Here is a 23,774-nt window from a genome sequence, read left to right as displayed (position 1 = left end):
CACATCAAAGGAGGGACGACGGCGACTGCTCCCAGCTATGAGGAACTGCAGGAAGGCTCGGTTAGTACAGATGTGAATACCAACAGTATAGAACACTGTAGACTGAGCTGACATCATCATAATCACATTAAATTATTAACTGTTGTTCTACATAGCAGTGGTACACAGTGTTAACACATTGCACGATCTAATTTATTCTAAATCATTATTTGTCACACATTTGATCGGCATGCTAGTCTCTACTTTGCTTTGATAATCACTAATTTTACATTAAATCTGTAAATAGACTTTCTGGCGGTTAAATTGTGCCATCTCTGAAGTCCAACTTGTCCTTTATTCTTTATTAAGATTGAGGGGCTGTGGCTTGTCAGATACTCACTGTGACGTTGTGGCCTCAGCTCTGAAGTCCACCCCCTCCCATCTGATAGAGCTGGACCTGAGTGACAACTGCCTGCAGGATTCAAAAGGGACACTGCTGTCTGTTGGACTAACGAGTCCAGAATGCAGACTGGAGACTCTCAGGTCAGACATCATATCTAATAATGTGCTGATATTGATATATGAATATTGTAATTTGAGGATATCTGTAGGCTATAGAGTTGATCCATCTGAAAGCAGACATGACATAGTTTTAGAGCATTAGAGCATCAAATTCTCCTCATTTTGTTTTCATACAATCCTTTTCTATTCAAAAATAACAATCAACTTTGTTGATGATAATCTCCATAGTTTTACTTTACAGATACAGGAGTCCAAATGGCTCCAAAATGCCCTCCATCTATTGGAGGCAAAACTTGTGTGTGTGAGAGTATTGGAGGCAATAAAGGGATTAAAGAGCAGACTTTGTGGTAATTACCCAGAAAGTATAGAGCACATAATTACCCAGGTATTGATCCAACTATGGATACACAATGTATTGAAGACGTTTTATTTTGTGTATCTTCAGGGATACAAAGTCACATGTCCACTCTGAGATCTTTAACAGTTTATTAAAAGAGGTGAGACCGCACACTCTAGGCTCAGATGCAACAAGTTTTAATGAAGACGACGTTTCGGCCTGGTGGCTTTTGTCAAGTCATATAAAGCTATATGTCTTGACAGTGACGTTTTTGGCCTGGTGGCCTTTGTCAAGTCATATACCATTATATGACTTGACAAAGGCCACCAGGCCGAAACGTCATCTTCATTCAAACTTTTTGCATCTGAGCCTAAAGTGGGCGGTCTCACCTCTTTTAACACGTTCACTGCCATTGACGAGATATCTCGGCTTACAGAATCCAACGGTTGACTGCCAAAGACGAGATATCTCGGCTTAAATTTTTTTTTTTTTTTTTTGACGGTGGGACGTGGATCCAACCCTTTTACGTCTTTTATACAAATATTGGAGGTATTGAATGTGTATAATCTATTTTACCAACCCACTGAGTGGCGACATGTCTCTCCAGAGTAGGAAGAGGCGAGCCAAAACTGCAGGGAAAAGCGCGAGGAAGCCGTTCTCATACTGTAAAATGGATGGCGAAAACGCTTTCGCTTTCGCACTGACGCACAGCGGTGGCAACGGTGGGGGGTTCCAAGAATAGACTGGGTGCACACTTTGAAACACGCAGCATAAATAAGCGCAGAATCGCAAGAGCTTCATCAGAGCTCTCAACCGAAATGCCAAGAAACGAGCGAGCCCCATCCAGCGAGCCCCATCCAGACTGCCAGGCAGCAGCCAGGCAGCAGCAACTCGTTTGTGACAGACCCGCTGCAGAGCCAAGGAGGGCGGAGGAGAACGCCCACGGAGGGAGGAGTTTGAAGCAGAGAGGGGTTTCCTGCTGTTATGGAGGAAATTACTGTTCAAAACTATTGTTTAGATGTCTGACGTCTTACTGATGCCAAAAATGAATGGTTAAAGTGACTGTTCTATCGAATTTCACAAAAAGCCGTTTATCTCAGAATAAATTTTCTGACGCTGAAACCATGCTGTATTCAACTGCTAATGCTTACATAACTACTAACTCTACAAACTAACTCTTTTAGACAGAGAAAGCACACATTCTATTAGTTCTTTTGAGATATTGTGTGTTCACAAAATCCTAACAGAAACGAATCCTCGGCTCTTGAAAGATGAGCCAGAATCCTCAAAAAAAACCTTGGCAGAAGCTAACTACAGTATTGAAAAATGGCTGGCAGTGAATGTGTTAATGGATTTTTGCCTGTGACCAGCACCTCACTGGCACTTTACGTTGTGTGTTTCTTCACCTTTATAAATCTTTCACAGTTTAAGCATGATGGTATGGAGCTATGGTGCAACAGTTTGTCTTCTTGATGAAATTCCTCTATGGTAAAAAAAAAAAGAAGAAGAAGAAAGTGTCATAACACAAATTTGAAAGCAGTAGTTGCAGTTGCACTTTGTAGGTCTTTCCACAGACTTAAAGGCCCGTGAACTCTTGTAGAACCTTGGTGTGTGTCGCTTCCTGGACTTGATAAAACCCCCAAATCTGTGATTCTCATCTGTTACTCCGGTCGAGACGATGGGAGGGTTCAGAATAAGTCAGGGTTAAATTTTTGGTGGCTGCCCCATCCAACTCAAATTCCACTTTTTATTAGAAACTGCCATCTGAAAATATTGTGTCTAAAGTGTATTCTGGACCTTAACTAAACCTTTATTTATTTTAAACTACTTTGCATTCGGGGCCCAAACTGCAGATTTATTAATCTGGTTGGTTACAGAACATGGTCAAGGAAAATGGATCAATCATGAGTCAGAGGTGTGACAGCCTGTCTGCTTTCAGATGGAAACACTCTATAAGGCCGACATGATGCTGATCCACACTGACAACATGTTGAAGTCCAGTGGATTATGAAGCACTGGGTTGTGTTGTCTGTGTGTGTTGATGCAGTCTGTCAGTTAAAATAATACAATAATGACATTACATATAACAGAATAACACATCTTCTTGTCCTTCAGGCTGAGTGTGTGTCAGCTGTCAGAGATAAGCTGTGAACATCTGGCCTCAGTTATCAGCTCCCAGTCCTCTAGTCTGAGAGAGCTGGACCTGAGTAACAACGACCTGCAAGATGCAGGCATGATGCTGCTATCTACTGGACTGCGGAGTCCACACTGTATACTGGAGACTCTCAGGTCAGGATCACTCACCTGGTAGAACTTGTACCGTTAAAACTTATTCCTTCACGCAGCGACCCAGGTTTGAATCCGACCAGCACTAATTTGCTGCATGTCCTCACACCCTCTCTCTCTCCCTTCCTTCCTGCCTACACACTGTCCTACCAAATAAAGGCAAAAACACACCAAAAAAATCAACAGGACCAGATATAGCTGGACCAGTTTGTTGAGTTTGACTGAGGAGAAAACCTGAAAACTGACATTGAACACGTTGATGGACACATTCAACAACAGATCCTACTGGAAGACGATAAAGCAGCAGCTGGTCCAGAGTTGCATTGCATTTCGGTTCTTGGGTCACACTAAAATAAATATTTAAAAACTAATAATATTGGTTCTTCCAAACCGGAACCTACATGGTATCCCTCCGCTGATGGGCGAAGTTTGGGTTGGTTCGCTCCCTCTCTCTCTCGATCCACACATCCTTCAAGTCCAAGCGGACTCCAGAACTAGCCCACAACTCGCCCGTGGTGACCGTAGCTGTTCGTGTTACGCCTCCAGTATAGAGGCACGCGCTTCTTCAGCTCATGCACGCCACAGATATGTGCACAGAATGGCTCCGAGACTTGCACTGGAACCCACTCTAAGATCACGGTGACAGTAATCTACACATCATAATCTGTAAAGATTAGATCAGGGCTATTCAACTAAATTGTTCAGGGGGCCACATTGTCAGAAACCTAAGGGACCGGGGGCCGGAACGTTCCCCCGAGCCATTATATGTACACTTGACACAATGCGCCACCACATTTTTGCAGCCGCGCTGGAACTATTATTAAATAGGGGGTGCTGTAAGGAATGGAATCTCGACGCTGCCCACAAGGGCAGCGTCGAAGAGAATTTTATGTTTTTTGGACTTTTATCCATATTTAGAAGAATATTTCATTTTAAATTAACATTAGGATTATACTGTTGTGATGTCATTATTCAGTATCTTCTCCTTTTCTATTATTAGTATTAGTATTAGTATTAAATACTGAGTATCTCATGAAAAACTATTAATATTGCATCTTTTGTGTTTAGCTCCGTCTTGTTAAACTCTGTTCTTTTATATAGACTCGGACTACAGAATGAATTATTTAGCCCAACTGGGTCACTGTTTATTTATAACTTCTTCAGCAGTCACTCTAGGTTACACCTTAGCCTGTTTACTTCCGGTGGGTAACAACAATACACGTCCGTGTTTAAACCATATTCAACAACAATTGTTCCTATTGTTACACGTCTCACAGCATTGTAACATTGTAGTGCAGCAAGAAAGGAAAACTACTGTAAACATTTGAACCATATTTCTTGTTTAGAACCTATAGCTAGCAACATCACACATCTCCTGAAACACTGACTACTCTATTCTCTTGTGTTATAGGCCATATAGCATGAAGGAGCTTTGTTTTCCTGAGACCACCTTAATCAACACAGCTTTCACAGTTCACACAACTGGCCATGGCCCGCTAACAACTGCAGGCATGAGACACCGCACCATAACAAGGCAGCAATAATAGTCTCTAAGAACACTTCTACACAAACACATTCAATCATGCATAGCACAGCAGCCAAAAACACACATGCAACATTTTTCTGCATTGGCTTAAAGACTCTTACGTGTTTTGTCTCTTTTCTTTTCTGCGCCACCTTTTGCTTTGGTTACGTTCAGTATTTGACATGCATCTATTCCCCCGCGGCCGCGTTGAGTGATGTAGCCTAATTACATTCACATTTGACATGGAGGAGCACGCTGCACGGAGCAGCCCAAGTCTACTTTTGGAAAGGGGGGGGGGGGGGGGGGGTGTCTCCCCCTCTCAGACCATGCAATATCCATGATGACCACTTGACAGAACTCACCTGTAAAAATGGGCCAGCCCATCTCTCTTCCCACTGTGTTTTGGGCTGACCTGACTGACAGCGTACTTCGTCTGCATTGAGGGGATAAATAAACGTGCGGTCAGACCGGCCCAGAGTGGCCCAAAATCACAGCGGCCCTTCTGGCATTTGCCAGAGCTGCCAGATTGCCAGTCCGGGCCTGCTTACACATGAGATTACTTTTAGCCTTTTAGTCATAAAGATTATTGAAAGATATTCCATATTCCAGACTGAAATGTTATAATAGAAGTGGAGTATTGGCCAGAATGACATGAACATTTGGACACTTATTCAGCGGGTATCGTGTATGTTGCGTCAGGTGCACTGTAAAAACAAAAAACAAAACTTTTTTAGGGCCCCTGTCAGTCAAGGGCCCTTGGAATCGTCCACAGTTTCCTATAGAATAATACGGCCCACACCACTGCACTGTGGGTTACAAGGTATTTGTGCTTGTATGAGTCTGGACAGCTCACTTGTTGGCAGAGGCATACAACCACAATGCAGTATTTCTAGTCTTTAAATGGGCTAAATTAACACATGCAGCAGAAGAAAAAAAAACAGATTTATTTTCATGCCTCGCTCCTGCTCAGCTGCTCCTGCTCATGTTACACATCGTGAACACATCTGTATCTCCCTTTCTCTCTATTTCTGTCCCTCTCTCTCCATACATACATATATATATATATATATATATATATATATATATATATATATATATATATATATATATATATATACTAGGGCTGGGACTCGATTAAAAAAAATCGAATTAATTAGAGGCTTTGCGATTAATTAATCGAAATTAATCGCATATTAATCGCATATCAAATAGCATACGAGAAGCAACATTTTTCAAATCTAATGGTTTTTGGTATACAGCTTCTGCAGTTTGTCCCACTCTGATGTAGTCAACATGGTTAGCTTGTGCTTCTGTTTGGCTAGAGTAGACTTCACAGCCTCTTGGTTCTTCAGGAGACGAGAGATCATACACAGCGTTGAATTCCACCTCGTGGAAACATCCTGTATCAGTGCCTCTTTTTCTTCTCCAAGTGCTGATTGCTGCTGGTGTAGTTCCTCTGTATTGGCAGGGCTGTGCTTAAAGTGACCCACTATCTTGCGACACCTTGACAACGTGTCAGTAAACCCGCTCTCACCAAGGCAAACAGTGATGCTCCTCTGCAACATGTGAGCAACGCACGGCATGTGCTGGAATGGGAGCCGTTTTCATCAACTGAGAAACGTTCCGAGTGCAAAAATAAAGGTGCGATTAAAATGCGTTAATTTTTTTAACGCGTTAATTTTTTGGCGATTAATTAATCGTAATTAACGCGTTAAAGTCCCGGCCCGAATATATACATATTGTTTATTTGGAACAGACATCAATGAACATAAAAAAACAAGTAAACATGCCATGTGTTTTCCATAGGCTAACTTCCAACTCCATCTAAATTATATAATAACAAGCATCTTCGGGTAGAAGCAATGCCTGTTTCCATCACATCATCTGTGGTTATCTGCAATAATACAAATACATCACTGAAGAAAATCCAAAAATATGTTGCTGTTTGTTTGTTTGTGTGTGTATGCGTGCGCGTGTGTGCACGTGTGTGTTTGCAGGCTGTCAGGCTGTCTGCTCACAGAGAAAGGCTGTGCTTCTCTGGCCTCAGCTCTAAACTCCAACCCCTCGCATCTGAGAGAGCTGGACCTCAGCTACAATCATCCAGGAGCCTTGGGGGTGGAGCTGCTCTCTGCTCGTCTGAGGGATCCACACTGGAGACTGGACTCTCTCAGGTATGAAGAGGCAACGTCTGCTGGATAGTGGGGTAGTTAAGCAACAATTGTGCATTTTGTGATAAAAGCGCATATAGAGCTCAACAGTCATGTGACGTTTCTTGCCCCAGAAGTGAATCCCCCATTCATTTTCTCCATAGACATTTAGAAAATCTATATATAACAAGTTTTAAAGGGATAGTTTGGTTTGTTTGAAGTGGGGTCCTATCAGCTAGGTAAAGCGTTCTGGACGCTGAGCACACCGTGTATCGAGACTCGGCACTTTGAAGCAGCAGCCTCCAGAGCTCTGTCTCTCTAGTACAGGGGGCCAGGAACTAAAACGTAATTTAGCCACCTAAAACAACGCCCAAATCAATATCAGTGTACATGTACGCTCTAGTTTGACAATTTTCAGCGCTTTACTTTACCGTCAAACAGCCCTCTCATTCGGCACGAAATTTCCTCCCAACCGTAGGACTACCGTATTTCAATAATGAGAGACTAGTAGAAAGTATAACAAGCTTTAATGATACAACAAATTAATTTTGGCGTATGACTCCATGATATGATGACACTCTCCTGAGATGATGAGAGGGCGTCGTCAGTGAAGAATAGGATAGGAAATCCCCCATAGGGAATTCTTCAATCAGAAGTCATGACGATGGTGGTGGTCAGGGGAGGAGGTGGGGTGAAAACAACTGCTTCAGCGATGATGATCAGCAACTGAGAATGACACATGGCACATACACAGCACATAGCAAACAGAGTAAAACATGAACCCTGATATACTACGCTGATTATGTGATTGGGTTCAGCTGGAGAGGAATACCTTGGGCTGATTGGTTATTGCCACATGTGTGGTAAACTGTGAATGGGTGAGGAGACAGCATCAGAGAAAGGGGGTGAGTCTAACAATGAATGGGTTATACAACCTCAAAGAAAGGGGGCGTGCACTGTGATATGACGAGAACTGGGCGTTGGCTGTTGAGTAGTCTTCATTATTGAAAATAGTCCAAGACATCATTCCTCCACTAAACGCCTGCACAGAGCCGCGGCGCTGGATTACTCCGCAGATCAGCTGTTATTTTGTGTTATTTCTCCCGGTTTGTTAGTGAAGACACAACAAATAGAATACACGAACGAAAATATGAGTGATTTTGATAGCGAGGATGATATGCCATTCACCTTGGTGACAAGAGGATACTGTAACAGCCTGAGGTGCCCTCGGACTGTATGTGCGAATACAAGCTCTGCAGGACTAAAGCCTAGTGACTCCTGCACCACCTCACGAGCAGCAAACAGGAGGAGATGGACCTCCTCATCCCAGTCCTTCTGGAACTCAAGGCAGTAGGTCTGCAACATGGACTTCAAAGTCCTATAAAAATGCTCAATTGCCCCTTGACTCTCTGGGTGATAGGCGCTCGAACAGAGGTGAGTGATGTCAAGTTGCTTCATCACTTGTGCGAAAACACGCAACATGAAGTTTGACCCCTGGTCAGACTGTACAATTTTAGGCAGCCCAAACAAGGAGAAAAACTTCACCAACGCCTTCACCACCGCAGGGGCTGTAATTTTCCGTCAAGAAATTGCCTCGGGGAAACGAGTTGCAGTGCACATGACTGTTAGAAGGTACTTATTGCCGCTTTTAATGCGGGGTACTGGCCCAACACAGTCAATCTGAACATGCTCAAATGGCTCACTTACTACGGGAATAGGATAAAGTGGGTATGTAGAGACAGTTAGATTTTGTTTAGCAAACTGGCACACATGACAAGTTTTGAAATGGTGACGTCTTTCAACCCTGGCCAGAAAAAGTACCGCAGGATACGATCAAAGGTTTTATTCACCCCCAAATGGCCAGAAAGTGGATTGTCATGTGCCAGTTTCAAAATCTCGTTCCGATAGATTTGAGGAATCACTATCTGCTCCACAACCCCCCCAACCTTCTTGTACAGACACTGTTACGGGTGTCCATTTGCGCATCAGCACTTCTTCACAGCTTTAAAGGCACTATGTGTAGGATTCTGCACTATTAAATATCACCAAACCATTACCATATATGTGTAGACGATAACAGTGTGTCATTTCTGTGTTTACAACTAAGCCACGCCCCCTCCCTGTGTTGTTGCAGACCGAGAAAACTTCAGGATATCTCAAAGCCAGATATCATCAGTGTTCTCTGGCAGAGGTACAGCAACAACTTCAGGATTAATGACTATTTTACCCCCAGCTAAATCATTCCCCAAAAGAAACGTTGCACCCGCTACTGGGAGTTGAGCACGGATCCCCACTTTTACGCACCCCTTAAATAAGTCAGAGTCAAGGTAAATGTTATGCAATGGCATATCCACATACTCCATATCAAACCCCCTCACAAACACATCTGATTTAGCAGCAAACTTCTCAGAGAAAGGCAACACATCCTCTAAAATAACAGACTGGTCAGATGCAGTGTCCCTGATAATAGTAACAGGGACCATAGGATCCCCCTCTGTCAGAGACACGTAGCCTTTAGTAACAAAAGGCCTGAACTGTGTACACACAGTTGTCAGTGGAACCAAATCACAAAGCCAGGAGGAGCCGTCTGGGGCAGGGAGTCAGTTTTCATCAGATGAATTGTCTTTCTATGCAAGGACTGAGATTTATCCCTGCCATTCAGAGCAAAACAATTACTTTTAGTGTGACCATGTTTCCAGCAATAATTGCAAAAGGGCCTTTGTCTAACAACGTCACGACCAGCCTTATCCTCCATGTCAACACTTGACTTAACGGGTGGGGTAAAAGACTTCACCGGGACGCTATTCTCCGAATTGGTGTGCAATTTGCGCCAGGAAGAGGAATGAGATCCACGCTCAGAAAAAGATGAGTGAAACGTATGAAAACTTTCCTTGTGAGTGAGGACGTACTCATCCGCAAGGACAGCAGCTGCAGACAATTTAGTCACCTTCTGCTCATTAATGTATGTAGCAATTCTATCTGGCAGACAGTTTCTAAATTCCTCAATGAGAATTAATTCCCGCAGCTGGTCAAACTAATTTTTAGAGTTACACCACCGATCAAATAAAGCCTCAATTAAAAAAAAAACTCCTTCTCCCGACCAAACTCGGCATCTGCCCTCCTAAACCGACAAAATGTCTGCCGGTAGGCCTCCGGAACCAATTCCAGGGCCCTAAGCACCGCAACTTTAACCTGATCATAGTCCAGACGCGCATCTGTTGACAAAGAAGCATACACATCCTGGGCTTTCCCAGTCAACACACACTGGAGGAGCAAAGGCCAAACATTCTTGGGCCATTTCAAAGTGGTCGCCACCCGCTCAAACAAGATCAAATATTTATCAACATCCCTTCCACTGAATGGAGGAATCATACGGATGCATTTTGTGACATCAAAGTCTGAGCGGGGAGTAGCCACATTCTGAGAGTCAGGAGAAGACTGATTTACTTCTAGCTCTCTTAGCCGAATTTCACGCTTGGTTCTCTCCTCAATCTCTCGCATTTTCACTCAAGTTCAAGTTCAAGTAGTTTATTGTCATATGTATAATACAATGTATAATACAATGAAATTCTTTATGCTCTGAGCACCCTCAGCCTTACATACACAAGGACATGGTCACAAAGACCGACAGAAAAAGGGTGTAGACCTACATAACTATGTAGGCTACACGTGATACAGACCTGTCTGTACACAGTGCGTGTAGACATAACACAAACCACGATACAGTACAATACAATAATGGTGCACAACAAAGTGACAGTGCGTTGCAGTGTGTGTGAGTCAACTGTTCAGCAGCCTGACTGCCTGGGGGAAAAAGCTGTTACTGAGACGGGTGGTGTGTGATTTGATGCTCCGGTAGCGTTTTTTGGAAGGGAGGAGTGAGAACAGGGTATGAGCGGGGTGGCTGGTGTCTTTGATAATGTTTTTGGCTTTCATTTTACAGCGAGTGGTGAAGATGTTATGGAGGTTTGGTAGATCTGTGCCAATGATTTTAGCTGCTGTCTTCACAGTCCTCTGCAGCAGTCTGCAGTCCTGGGCGGTCAGGTTGCCGTACCACACTGTGATACACCCTGTCAGAACACTTTCTATGGTACAGCGATAGAAATTCACAAGGCCTTTGGTGCTCAAGCCAAATTTCTTGAGGCGCCTCAGAAAGTACAGTCGCTGCTGTGCCTTCTTGAGGATGCACTTGGTGTTGAGAGACCATGTGAGTGTGTTTGTGATGTGTGTGCCCAGGAATTTAAAGCTGTCGACTATGTCGACAGATGACCCGTTGATGGAAATGGGGGTGTGAATGACTTTGGACTTTCTAAAGTCAACAATGATTTCTTTGGTCTTATTGGTGTTTAGAGAGAGGTTGTTGTTTTGGCACCATAGGGTTAGATCTTCTATTTCTCTCCTATAGGCCCTCTCATCACCGTCGGTTATTAATCCGATCACTGTGGTGTCATCCGCAAATTTTATGATGATGTTATTTCCAAATCTGGCGACACAGTCGAAGGTAAACAGAATGTACAGCAGAGGACTGAGGCAGCAGCCTTGGGGCGCGCCGGTTCATCAAGCTCCTTTCCCCGCACCCTTGCTTCTAGCTCTTTCTCCTGGAGATCAATACGGCGCATCTCTAGTTCCATCTCCCTCATTTTAATCAACTGTTCTGGGGTCTGCTTTACAGTTGACTTAGACATGCTTCCACTATCGGAAAGCAAAACACCTTTCTCGGATCGAGCAGCCCACACTTCAGTTTTAATTTCCTGCTTCTTAGATTGCTTTGACACAGTTACACTATACTATGGAAATCAAGTTCTCTTTTGTACATTTATGAAATGTATCAAGAGAAGGACGTGCAACAAACTCCTATGTGAACTCCATTTTTAAAATCGTCGACAACAGGCAAAAAAAAAACTGGTCCGCCGCAGCATGACACAGGCAAACTCACAGCCTAAAAGCGCAGCACCACACACTAGGAAAAAAAAACACTGCCCAAACTCAACAGCACAATCTGTGGCGTCCAAAGCAGGTGCGCGTAAAACACCGGGTAACGCTTTTTATTAAGGTGCTATTAATAAGCGTTAATTAATACGTAATAAGGCTCTTATAAGGTGCTTATTAACACTATTATTGTGTTAATAATACTATATAAGTGTTAATAATCACATTATAAACATATTTATTGGTAGCTTATAAGACATTTATAAGAACTTTATAACCACCTTTACTAGCTGGTTTTGTTACTTCATTAAGCGTAATAAATAGTTTGTTATTACCTTATTAGCAGTTAAGTATGCACTTATTAACAGTTAACTATGCTTTTTGCAGGTACCGGATCTAAAGCGAGAACAGTGCCTTATTAAGGTTAATAAATCCTTTATTATCACACAAAAATTTAACAAGGCTCAAATGAAGACCACAACATAAAAAGGATGCCACACAAGAATCAAAATAATTGGGGTTTTATTTTTCTTATCCCCAAGATATATAAGAAAAGGCCCAAAACCATAAAACAAAATAACCTGACAGCTTGGCCAAAATGAGCAAAGGGGAGAGGGGTCTGGGCTGACCCCTATAGGGTGTGTTCAAGTAACGTCAGCAAACGCAAATCCGCCATCTTTGATGGATACGCCCAGAGACACAGCGCGTGCTCACTCAAACTATTGTTTACTTTTGTTGTCAGACCCCGAACGTAGGCCGAATCACCGTAAGATTACTTGCCATAGCTAAATATGATTGTCTGACATATCTTTAACATTTCCGCTGCGTTTGTTTTATGTAGTGTTAGCCGCGTAAGTTGACAATCTGGAACCCAGTCTATTTCGGCATGAAAATAGACACTGGGTTCCCAGATTGCGTCTTTGATAAACAAAATCTATCCAACAGCCCTGACCATCGGTGTGACTCAGTGGCGAACCGTGCCTATCAGAACTGGGCCTTCTATGCCGTAACCCCCCCTTCCTCCCCCCCCCCCCCACACACACACACACAATATATATAGCCTACTGTACGTGCAAGTCTGAGGTCTGGCATAGAACCATGACATCCAATCAGAGGAGTCTCTTTCAGGCCAAAATGGCGGATTTGCTGTGTGCCGATGTTGCAATGGAACAACGTATTAACTTCTGTTCAATGTACGTTTTTTGCAACCACTGACGTAACCCCGTGACGTCCACTCAAAATTGGTCTATAGGACCGTCGAATCCAGCCCCTCTCCTTAAACTAACAATTGAAAAGTTCAATTTACGAAAAGCTAAGAAAAAAAGCTAAGAACGAAAACGTAACTAATAAAACTGCCAGGTCAAACTAAAACAATAAAGCCTGTCACCTATTGTGCCAGGGCCTAACAAAGAAAATAATGGGAAAAAGGTTCAAACCAAAATGCAGGTGCTGCTGGGCTGGTGTCAGATGAAAGAACTAACTGTCTGCCAGCAGCAAACCAGCTTTAACCTCAGGCAGAGCTGCAGCAGCAGCAATCAGCTGATGTGCTGCAGGTGTGTCAGCCTGAGACAAGGAGGAGCAGAGGAGAACAATTAAGAACAGCAGCACAAGTATAGAATGTAAAAGTGTGTGTGTGTACTGTCCATGGCCACACCAGTCCCGGCGTCACGAGGGGGCATGAGGGGCGCCTCCCCCTCACCCAGACTACCCCGCCCCCTCAGTCAAGACATGGCCGTTTACTCTTTTTTGTTTGTTTGTTTGTTTTCCCAGGACGGCGAAGGTAGATGTTCTTTCCCCATGATGCCCAAGCATGTCACACCCTACTCTCCCTGTGATTGGTTGTGTGTAGGCATGAGGCAGAGTGTTTTGTAAAGCAGGCACTTGGTGGCTGTCTTTGTCTAATAACTTGTCTGTAATGATCTCAAAGAGGAGAGGCTCTTTGGAAGAGCGTTATTGGCATAGCAGGCATAATTAATTGCTTGGTGGCTATGTCTGTAGCTTGTCACATGTCTGTAATCACGGTAAAATTGCTGAATTGCCTAGATAAGGCAACTGCCCTGCTCATGTTTTTTTTAGTTGGCAATAGCAATAGTGCCCCTCTTGGAATTGCATCGCCCCCTCCCCTAGTGGGCTGTAGCCGGGACTGGGCCACATGCAACAACGCTTACCGTATTTATTTCTGCTTCTCAGTTAAAAAAAATTAAAAAAATCACTTCTGTTTGAAACAGTGCACTTTTTGACAGAAACATGAAATTCCACACATAGTTAGGGAATACCATAAGGTTTATTTTCAGATTGGGAGGGTAAGTCAGATTTGACCAAAATTCCAAGATGGCCGCAATTTTCCTGTGTCTAATGTACAAATGTGCTTATAACAATTGTGCACTTCTTCAAAAAAGCATGACATTTCTCACATAGTGAGTGAATACCATAAGGTTTATTGTCAGATGCAGAGGGAAGGCGGATTTGACCTCAAATCCAAGATGGATGCCGTTTCCCCGAGTCTAATGTACAATTGTGCTTATAAAAATGTTGCCCCTTTTCAGAGAAGCATGACATTTCTCACATAGTGAGTGAATACCATAAGGTTTATTGTCAGATGTGGAGGAAAGGCGGATTTGGCCTCAAATACAAGATGGCTGCCACCCCGGTCTAATGCACAAATGTGCTTATAACACTTGTGCACTGCTTCAAAAAAGCATGACATTTCTCACATAGTGAGTGGATACCACAAGGTGTATTGTCAGATGTGGAGGGAAGTCAGATTTGGCCTCAAATCCAAGATGGCCACCATTTCCCCTAGTCTAATGTTCAAGTGTGCTCATACCATGATAAAAGTTTCACATATCTGAAAGTATTTCTTGGTGAGAGGGTAGGGTCCCCTTGGCTAATCTAGAACAGATTTGAAATGTGGTCTTTGAACTAGACCTGGTTTTATGCGGTCTAGATGGGGCAAAAACAATTAAATCTTCTGTTTTACTTCGTTTCGAACTCAAGCTCTCACTAGTGCCTACAACGCTGCGACGCAGCCCTATGGAAGACTGTCATTTTGCTCCAAAATTACTTTTCATTAAAACCGACCAGCCACCCGTAGGTGGCGTGGTACCCCCTGGGGCTGACACGGATCCACGTGACTACGTCACGTCCTGTCAGCCCAGGGATAATCACTTACGTTTTCTTCCAGCCGCTGAGAAGACGTGTTTTCTAAAGCTCCGCGGTTAACTATGAGTTAGCTCTCTTACATAGCTTTAGATACTAGGCTCGTTCCGGCTGATTTGCCCACCTCAAGAGGTTTGCATGGACGGGATAAAGCAGGCTTCGGGGACCCGACCCTGTACCCTTCACCAGCGGCGTCGGAACAAGTCATCTAAAAGCTAAGAGTATCTTCCTTAGTTAACTGTTTATTGCTACCGCCGTGTAGTTCTGCTGCTACCGCCGTGTAGTGGTTATTGCTGCCGCTGTGTAGCTTTGCTTCGCTCCCCTGGCTGGGGCAGCGTTATCGTTTGAGGGCCGACTTAGGTCAGCGCTCAAAACTGTTAGGATAGATTGCATACGTGCTGTTAGCTTACAGTGTAGCACTAGAACATTAGGCTAGCCAGCCTGGTTCTTGCGGATAAGCTAGCGTGCACCCGTGTCGTTAGCGTCCGTTTGCTTGTTTTAGGCGCCGGCTATATTGTCAGAGCACGCACGTTACTCCAGGAGTAACGTTAAATAGATAGTTAGCGAGTTGCTCAGTGCAGCTAGCTTGGACTAGCTTGTAGCACTCCAGCTATCTGGCTGCGTCCCCAGACAGGGTAACGACTACCTTTGTGTAGGGCGCGCGGTAAGCGAGAGTAGTAGCTAGAAGCCATGCTCTTCAGTTAGCTAGATAGCTAGCTTGCTACCCGTGCAGCCAGTATCTAGTTTTGTAGCACTCCAGCTTCTTACCGTTGCAGGCTATTGCTTACACGGTAACCCCGTTATTCCTGTTAGCAGAGAGAGGGGGGAACAGCGAGGTGCTGTGTTAGCTGTGAGGCTATGCTGGCCGGTTACGACCGGCACTATGAAAATGATGTGTGCACTGCCTAAGGGCATGAGCACGCTGCACAGGCATTGCTGGGACCTACATACTGCTTGTAGTGTAGATTTTACTGGCGTCGGCCCCTAAGGGGGCACTCTGAGATTTAGCTGAGCGAGTACGCTAGCTAAAAGTTGTTTGACTTCTCTCAGTTCTTACGCCTTCTTAGCCAGCTTGCTTGTCTGCTAAGTGTTGCGTGCAAATAGCATCTACTAGATTGTAACTCCCTCTGAGGAGTTTCTTCTGAGATTGACTAGCTTCGCGGGCCGCTGGCCTCTGCCTGCGGTCACACTTGCTTCCCCCTGTTACTCAGGGTAGAGACTCGCTGCACCGGCTTGTGCGCAGGCTTGTGTTAGCGCACGCTTGTCTCTCAGTGCTTACGCTAGCTTAGCTAGTGGCTGGTTCACACCTGTTCTCGCGGGTTAACAGGTTGTGGGTATTGTTGCCTCCCCTTCGGGCTGGGCTATTGCCGCTTACGTTACCGTTGCACGCGCACGTTCGCTAGCCTCCGGGTTGCTTACTGTCTAGCCTGTGCTTCTTGCTAGCCTGCTAGCCTGCTTAAACGGTACTCCCGCTAACAGGGTGCGGCCCGCGGGAGCTTGCTATTAGTGATTAGCTTCCGGCTTTCTCTTGCTACTAGCAGGGAAAGTCAGCGAGGGGATGGGCTGTGTGTATCACTGCATTGGCCGAGTATGAACCGGCACGTTAAGTGCGTGTTCTGCCTTGGGCATGAGCACGCTGCACAAGCGCCTTGAACCCGCGGTCTTGCAGCTGCTGGGCTATCTTCACGAGCGAGCCCTCCAAGGGAGCAGTTCGTGGGGCGACGCCCAGGGCCGCAGCTAAGCTCTTGAGAGCGGACCAAGGTCCGCTCTCAAAAGAGTGTGAAAGCTAGCTTGCATACGTGCAGATAGCATTAGTACTGTTTAGCACAGAACTATAGTATGGTTGCAGATAGCTGGCGTGCACCCGTGCAGTTAGTATCTGTGTGCTAAGTACATTGGGCGCGAGCTACCTCCGCTACAATAGACGTACCGCCCCGTGCTGGCGCTACGCGTCCAGCAGGGGTTACAGCTCGCCAAGGTCTGGGCTCAGTGCCGGCCTTTAGCTTGTAGCTCTAAGGACAAGCCCACCGCCCTGGGTGCCCAAAAGGCCCGGGGTGGTTGGGAGCTCTCCATGGGTCGCACTCCCTTGTTGGGGCGCCCCCTGCAAGTGCAGGGAGCCTGGCAGGGGGCACAGCACACCTTGGTCCATGGCCACGGCCTGGCCTCGGTTGGCAGCGCTCAGGTCAAGCCCACCGGTTGGCTCACCAAGGCTGGGCTCAGTTCCAGCCTGCGGCTTGTAGCTTTAGACCCACCGTCCTCGGTACCCAAGGCCCGAGTTCGGTCGGGAGCTCGCCCAGGGTCTCATACCCATCATCAAGGCTCGCCTTGGTCCATGGCTACGGCCTGGCCTCGGCTAGAGGCTCCTAGGACAGCCCACCATCAATGGCACCGACGGCCCATTGCTGGTTGGGAGCTCGCCTGGGGGCCGCACTGTCGGACAAGTCCACGTGCGGCCGGTCTCGAGAAAGAACGTTACCTCCGCAGTCCCCCCAGCCTGCGAAAGTTGCACGGCAGGAGGGGGGGGGCCTACTTCGATACAACAGCACGTCAGTAGGCGGAGCTTGCGTAAGAAGTTCTCCCCCAGCATGCACAGCTTCTACGGAACTGACCATGCGGCGGGGGGGCGTAGCCTCTCACGTCCCGCCCCCCCATCAGGGTACCGGATCAAAAGGTCCCGGTGCCCAGCAATATGCTCATGACAGGTTCCGCTCCTTTGGCCACAAGAGACCATCTTGTCCAACAGGCTCGATGCCTGGGAGCATCTATGTTCCCCGTCCCCATTACGGCGCACCCTCCAGAAGGGATACGCTCTACAGTTTGCCAGGCCCACACCCACGTTCGACGGGACCCCCGATCCGGCCGTGGAGGGGGAGGCCATGGACATACTCCACAAGGAGGTTATTCGTTCCTCGCCAGAGGGGCGATTCGCTCGGTTCCCAAGGCAGATGTGCGCTCCCAGCAGCTTAGGAAGCAGGCAGAGAGACATAGAGCACACCAAAATGTCAGGAAGAAACGTGGCTACAAAACTCTGACAAGCATTGTATTCAAACGAAAAATAATTCCAACCCCAAGCAACAATATCACCATGTAGCAAAAACAAGAAAACCGTGCATGCCTGCGTTTATGTGGTGATTTGTTTTTGCGAGTGAATCTCTTCTCTCCAAACGAGACGGCTTTCGAAAGCTAATGCTCTGCTCTTTCCAAAGAGGTATAGCTCGTCTCTGAGAGATGAAAACTCACTCAGTAGGCTGTCAAAGAACAGCAAAAAAGTGTTTAACGTTTTACAGATAAAACTACAAGTTATGTCTTACCTTTGCTGTTTTCAAACCAAAAGTTGTGTTTGACTTCATAAAAACGCTACTAATTGCTACTCCTAATGCCTCTTCATCATCTTAAAGCATTGTTTTTTTACAGTCATCGTGTTTACAAAGCCATATGGAGGATTTTACATGGACTGGTCATCTTCACAGAATAGACGAGCTTTGGGTTCAGTCGACAGCATTTCCTGGAAAACTGTCTGACGTAAATTCTTTCAGTTCACGTCGATTCTATTGGCTCTGACGCTTCCATAGAGGTGTCAATCATCGAAATCGGCCAATGGGGTCCCGAGATATCCCTCTGCGTAACGTCCCAGGCTTTGCCTGCAATTTGAAGAGGCTTTTCTGATGCATTTCACAGAGTAAAAATACAGATATAACGCTTGAGGGTTATCCAAACCATAACGCATATTAACTGAGTACCTATAGTGATATGTAAATGGGAGAAAAAAAAGGTATTTCAGTGTTCTACCATAGAAAAGTCAAATGGCACCCATGATGCCCAAAATGTGCCCAGATCAGGTCCGCCTGGGCCTACATGTAGTAAATCATCTGTAACATTGCTCTGGTTCACTTTCTAAGGATTTGCTTTGATACAAGCACTCATAAGATATTAGTCTACTGCTCCATAGAATAATTTGGCTACCAACCCATGATTTTCAGGTGCTTTTCATCCAAAATAGTGTTGTTTTTTTTGGGCGGAGCTTGAATTTTTAATTTTTTGCCATGTTCTAACTGATTTTACTCTGATACAGTGCATCTGTAATTGATTCTGACACTTCTACAGCAATCTTACAGGTGTTGGCTAGCTTTTGAAAAAAATAACTTTCAGAAAATACCCTGTAGTTGTGGAGATATACTCAATTCAGTTCAGGCATGTCATTTTCGGCAGGTGAGCTGAAAAATAGGCTTAGGGGTTAACAGGCTAGGGTGATGATTATTTCCATACATTCAGATGGTGTCTCGTCATAGACATGTGGTCAATGAGCAGTGTTGGGGTAACTCATTACAAAAGTAACACATTACATGTAATATATTACTTTTAGCAGTAACTCAGTAATATAACTTATTACTTATACGATTTCAGTAATATTATACCAGTTACTTTGTCAAGTAACTCAAGTTACAAATTTCGTGATTTAAAAAAAAAATCAAAGCACATATTTAAAAAGATACAATCCATTTCCCAATCAAACTGTGTTTTTATGCAAATAACCACTATAGATGACAATAACAAAGGAAAAGAATAACATTTAGAATTTTGGATTGTTTACACTGACTTCAAGACGGTTGACATTATTCTTCGGGATGGTTCCGGGGCGGCGATGTCATTATGTTGCTGCTGTTGTTTTGGTAAAAGTAATGCAAAAGTAGCGTAATAAGTAACGAGTTATTCTACACAGACAGTAATATTGTAAAATAACTTATTACTTTCAAATGAAAGTAGCTAGTAATATGTAGTATATTACATTTTGAAAGTAACTTGCCCAACACTGTCAATGAGTCAGCATAGGGAAAATCCTCACGTTTTCCCCCACGGCCACACACACATTACCGGAAGTAACGTGACCAACCAGACCAAAAAGGACATTTTGCAACTCACGATACGATACTATCACAATACGTTGCTCGCAATAACGATGGTATCACAATACAGCAATTCTGCGATACTCCATACATTCCAATACCATTTATCTATGATATTTCACAATATCTGTCTAACTGAATTAGAGAAATACCCCTAAAAAGGCAAAACACTGGAACTACAGTATAACAGCGCATAACAGTGCAGCCTACCTGCTCTCTCTTTTTTCTTTTGTTGTTTTTTCCCCCTGGTCAAGCAGCCCACCACCCGACTGGCCCACCGGGAAAACTCCCGGTGCTCCCGATGCCCAGACCAATTATTATTGGATGCTAGACTTGCCCATGTGTGACAGCTTATGTGACAGCCAAACCCCCCCCCCCCACACACACACACACACACACCTCATGAAGACTTACCCGGAAAAGGGACCAGGCACACTGCTGAACCGAACACCGCTGTTTCTGGCCTGGTTTTGTTTGTGTCTGGCATCGTCTGACGTAAATAGATCAATAAGGTGTTTTTGGGTTGTCCCTGGGCTGCAAACTCATTTAAAGTATGCAAATCGAAGTGGTTTCTAACAAGAATAATGTTTTGGTTACTACGAGCCTGCTTAAGCCCAAGGTGGAGCCTCTGTCTCGGCTTGGGAGCTCTGCTGCTGCTGCTCTGTGGCTCCGCGGCCGGATGCGCAGCAGCACGTGCCCGATGCTGCCCGTGCACCTGCCAACATTAGGCTGTGAAAAAGAGGACCCCTATGAAAAAGTGTTTTTCCCTCGCCAAAATGTTGAACTAACTTTGAAGTGTTATTTAGCTACCTTCCTGACAAGCTAGCATGACAGGGTTGGTACAGATCGATTCCTTCAATCTTCTAGTTTCACATGATACCAGAAACTTCACTCCGGCTTTAAAACTGAGCCTGCTGCAGCCTCTGAAATTAAATGTTCAAAATGTGATGTTTCCCAAATATCGCGATATTTCCGAAAATCGGAATCCCAATCCAGCAACCGCTCAGGGTTAATGTGTATGTAAAAACTGTTATATACTGTTTTATTTCATTGTTTGTCAGTCGTGCAATGTATATTGTTGTCTTGGACCCCAGGAAGCCTAGCTGTCGTCTAGGCGTCAGCTAATGGGGCTCCTTCTTAATAAACAAACAGGTGGTGGGAGCCGCCATATTGGTCTGCAGTAAACGTTGCTATGGTTACAGACATATGGAAGGTTATGAAGGTTATTTGTTTATTATCAAAGAGATCATGCTGTGTCTTTATTTACCCCCCTTCCCTCCCCAGGTTGGACCCTTTTGGAGTGCAGTGGTTGAAACCAGGTCTGAGCAAGTGTAAGTGTGTATTTACAGTAGTTTGATTCATGAAAACAAAGCAGCACAATCAGTTTCTATTTAAATATAAACCTCATGTGTGAGATCTATTCATTCAAATCCTAATCAAATATGGCTGACAAAATGTCTCATGAAACTGTATAAATGAAGAGTAAATCTGTTAATAAATCATCCAATAATAAACACAACATGTATATTAGATGAGCTGCTGTATTGAGTCTTGTTCTGTCCATCAGATGCCTGTGAACTCACACTGGACCCAAACACAGCACAAATAAACCTCCTCCTGTCTGAAGACAACAGAAAGGTGACACCAGTGGAAGAGAAGCAGCCATATCCTGATCACCCAGAGAGATTTGACTACTGGCATCAGCTGCTGTGTAGAGATGGTCTGAATGGTCGCTGTTACTGGGAGATCGAGTGGAAAGGAGAGGTTCTTATAGGAGTGACTTACAGAGGGATCAGAAGGAGAGGAAAGGGCACTGACTGCTGGATTGGAGGGAATAAAAAGTCCTGGAGTCTGGTCTGCTATGATGATCGTTACGATGCCTGGCACAATGGCAGATCAACAGTCATACCTTCCCACCATGGTGCATGTGAACTAGAGTCAGAGGAGAGGCAAGGAACTCCTTCTCCTGCCTCCTCCGGCTCTAACAGAGTAGCAGTGTATCTGGACTATGCTGCTGGCTCTCTGTCCTTCTACACAGTTTCCTTTGACAGACTGATCCACATCCACACCTTCCACTCCACATTCACTGAACCACTCTACCCTGGGTTTAGGTTTGATATTGGCATGGAGTTTGGTTCCTCATTGTCTTTTGTCAGATAGAGGAGAGAGAGAGAAACACACACTGCTGACCAAACACAGTTGCACCTTGATGTGAAAATCGTAATGTGTGTATTTTCATGTTTTCTACTCACCTCACTGAATCACACATGATCCATCAGTCTGTTAACAGAGTGTGTTCTGTATGATATATGTATTATGTACAGAGGTTGTAGAATTACACCAATTCCTCAAGTAAAAGTGGAAATACTCCTTTAACAAGGCTAGGTCAAAACCCAGCATATGGCTGACACGGGAAAGCGTTGATGAGCCTGTTGTAGCAGGCAGCAGCGTTGTTCAACATTTTGCTAAATATATTAACCCTATGTAAAGTTTGATTTGAACAGAGGAAAAATATCTCTGTGTGCTCAGTTGCGATCGGGAACCCTTCCCTGAAGAAGATAGACTCTAGCTGTTTCTAAACATGCACTGAAATCCTGATCATAACTGCACCATAGTCAAATGGGCTGCATGTTTAGAAGCAATTCTCCATTTTGAGCGCACTCCCGTGACTGCGAATCCTATCCACCACAGGCCCTAGTCCAACCTCCAGATCCTCTGTACTGTGGCTCTAGTTTAGCAGGTCGCAGCATATGGTCCGGCGCCATGGAGGGGGCAGGCAGGAGGGAAGTTTACTCGTTTCTATTCTTCCATCTGCCAGTTTGAAATTTTAACAAGGAGATCATACTGCGCATTAGGCTATTGGGTTATAAGTGCCCGGTATTAACGTTCACATTGCCTATATTAATTAATCGTTCGCTATATCAATGAATTAAACTGCAAACTCATGATCAGCGAGGACACTCAGGACAGTCCATAGACATAAGCCACATCCAGGTGGGAGAGATGAGAAAAGCAACACACACGTCTCTCCAGCGCATGCTCTTTAAAGTGGAAATTCGTTCAGAAACACATTTTCGTTTTTTTAAATTATTTTCTACTGAATTTTTAACACTTAATCCGACACGGTCTGTGTATAATTTGTTTGAGAATTGTGAATATCGATGTTTAGCCTACTGTATATTGTCAAAAGAGGAGAAGGACAGCACTCCAAGTTGAAAACTTTTTATTGCCACACAGACGTTTCGGGCAGCAGCCCTTCTTCTGCGTGTGAAATGGTAAAATAATTTGATTTGAGCCTATATTCCCCATGCCAACACATTTTAAGCTGCATTGTTTTCTCATCAAGGCAATGTCGAGGAAATATTGGCTCATATTTGTCTCCGCAAATGCAGATAGGAGCGTGTATGTTGTCAATAACGATGCGTCCCAAGCTTGCCCAGAATGATGTGCCGAACAAATAGGCTATAGGCATATTCCCGCTGCAAAGTCGATCTCTGGGAACATTGGGATATTGACTAGCTATAAGAGTAGAATACTACAGGAATAAATGCATTCGAAACATATAATTTGATCCAAAGCAGAAAATTGTAGCCTATTCTGTACCTTTCCTCTGCAGTAAGCACCATGCCCCAAACCTCACCGGAGCTTCTCCTCATGTTTAGAAAGTGATTAGACATCTTCGAGATAGGACAAGGGCACAGATAGTGCCCTTGTCCTATCTCGAAGATGTACTTTGTATTAACTGAATAAGTATAACTGTACATTACTTCTTTATTAAATCCTTTTATAAGCATCAACAAGCTCCTTTTTTCTATTTTCTATGATCTAGTGTAAATATTGCTTTTCGTTAATTGATTCTTGCAACTGTCTTATTTTGTGTTTGATGTATTGAAATGTAAAAAGGGTAGGTATACATAAGCTACGGCTTCAGCCTACACCTTTTCGGTCCCCTTATTGTACAATGTACATTATTACTGCGGTGCATT

At 44.5% G+C, this 23,774-nt stretch overlaps 1 protein-coding gene across 1 annotated transcript; it reads left to right on the top strand.

Annotated features, from left to right (window-relative positions):
• Window positions 1–3,071: 3,071 nt before the first annotated feature.
• On the top strand, window positions 3,072–23,435 carry LOC310782175 (stonustoxin subunit beta-like; the record flags this gene model as incomplete). Its single annotated transcript, XM_083642862.1, has 4 exons — window positions 3,072–3,127; window positions 6,647–6,820; window positions 21,073–21,119; window positions 21,356–23,435. 4 exons carry the CDS (start codon window positions 3,072–3,074, stop codon window positions 21,946–21,948), a joined length of 870 nt encoding a protein of 289 aa, XP_083498988.1. The 3' UTR covers window positions 21,949–23,435.
• Between the last annotated feature and the right edge of the window lie 339 nt (window positions 23,436–23,774).

This window comes from Poromitra crassiceps (genome assembly GCF_964638095.1).
Source record: "Poromitra crassiceps genome assembly, chromosome: 9".
NCBI classification, from domain to species: Eukaryota; Metazoa; Chordata; class Actinopteri; order Beryciformes; family Melamphaidae; genus Poromitra; species Poromitra crassiceps.
Note: the sequence above shows the minus strand (reverse complement) of the source record. Positions and strands in the feature narration are given on the sequence as shown.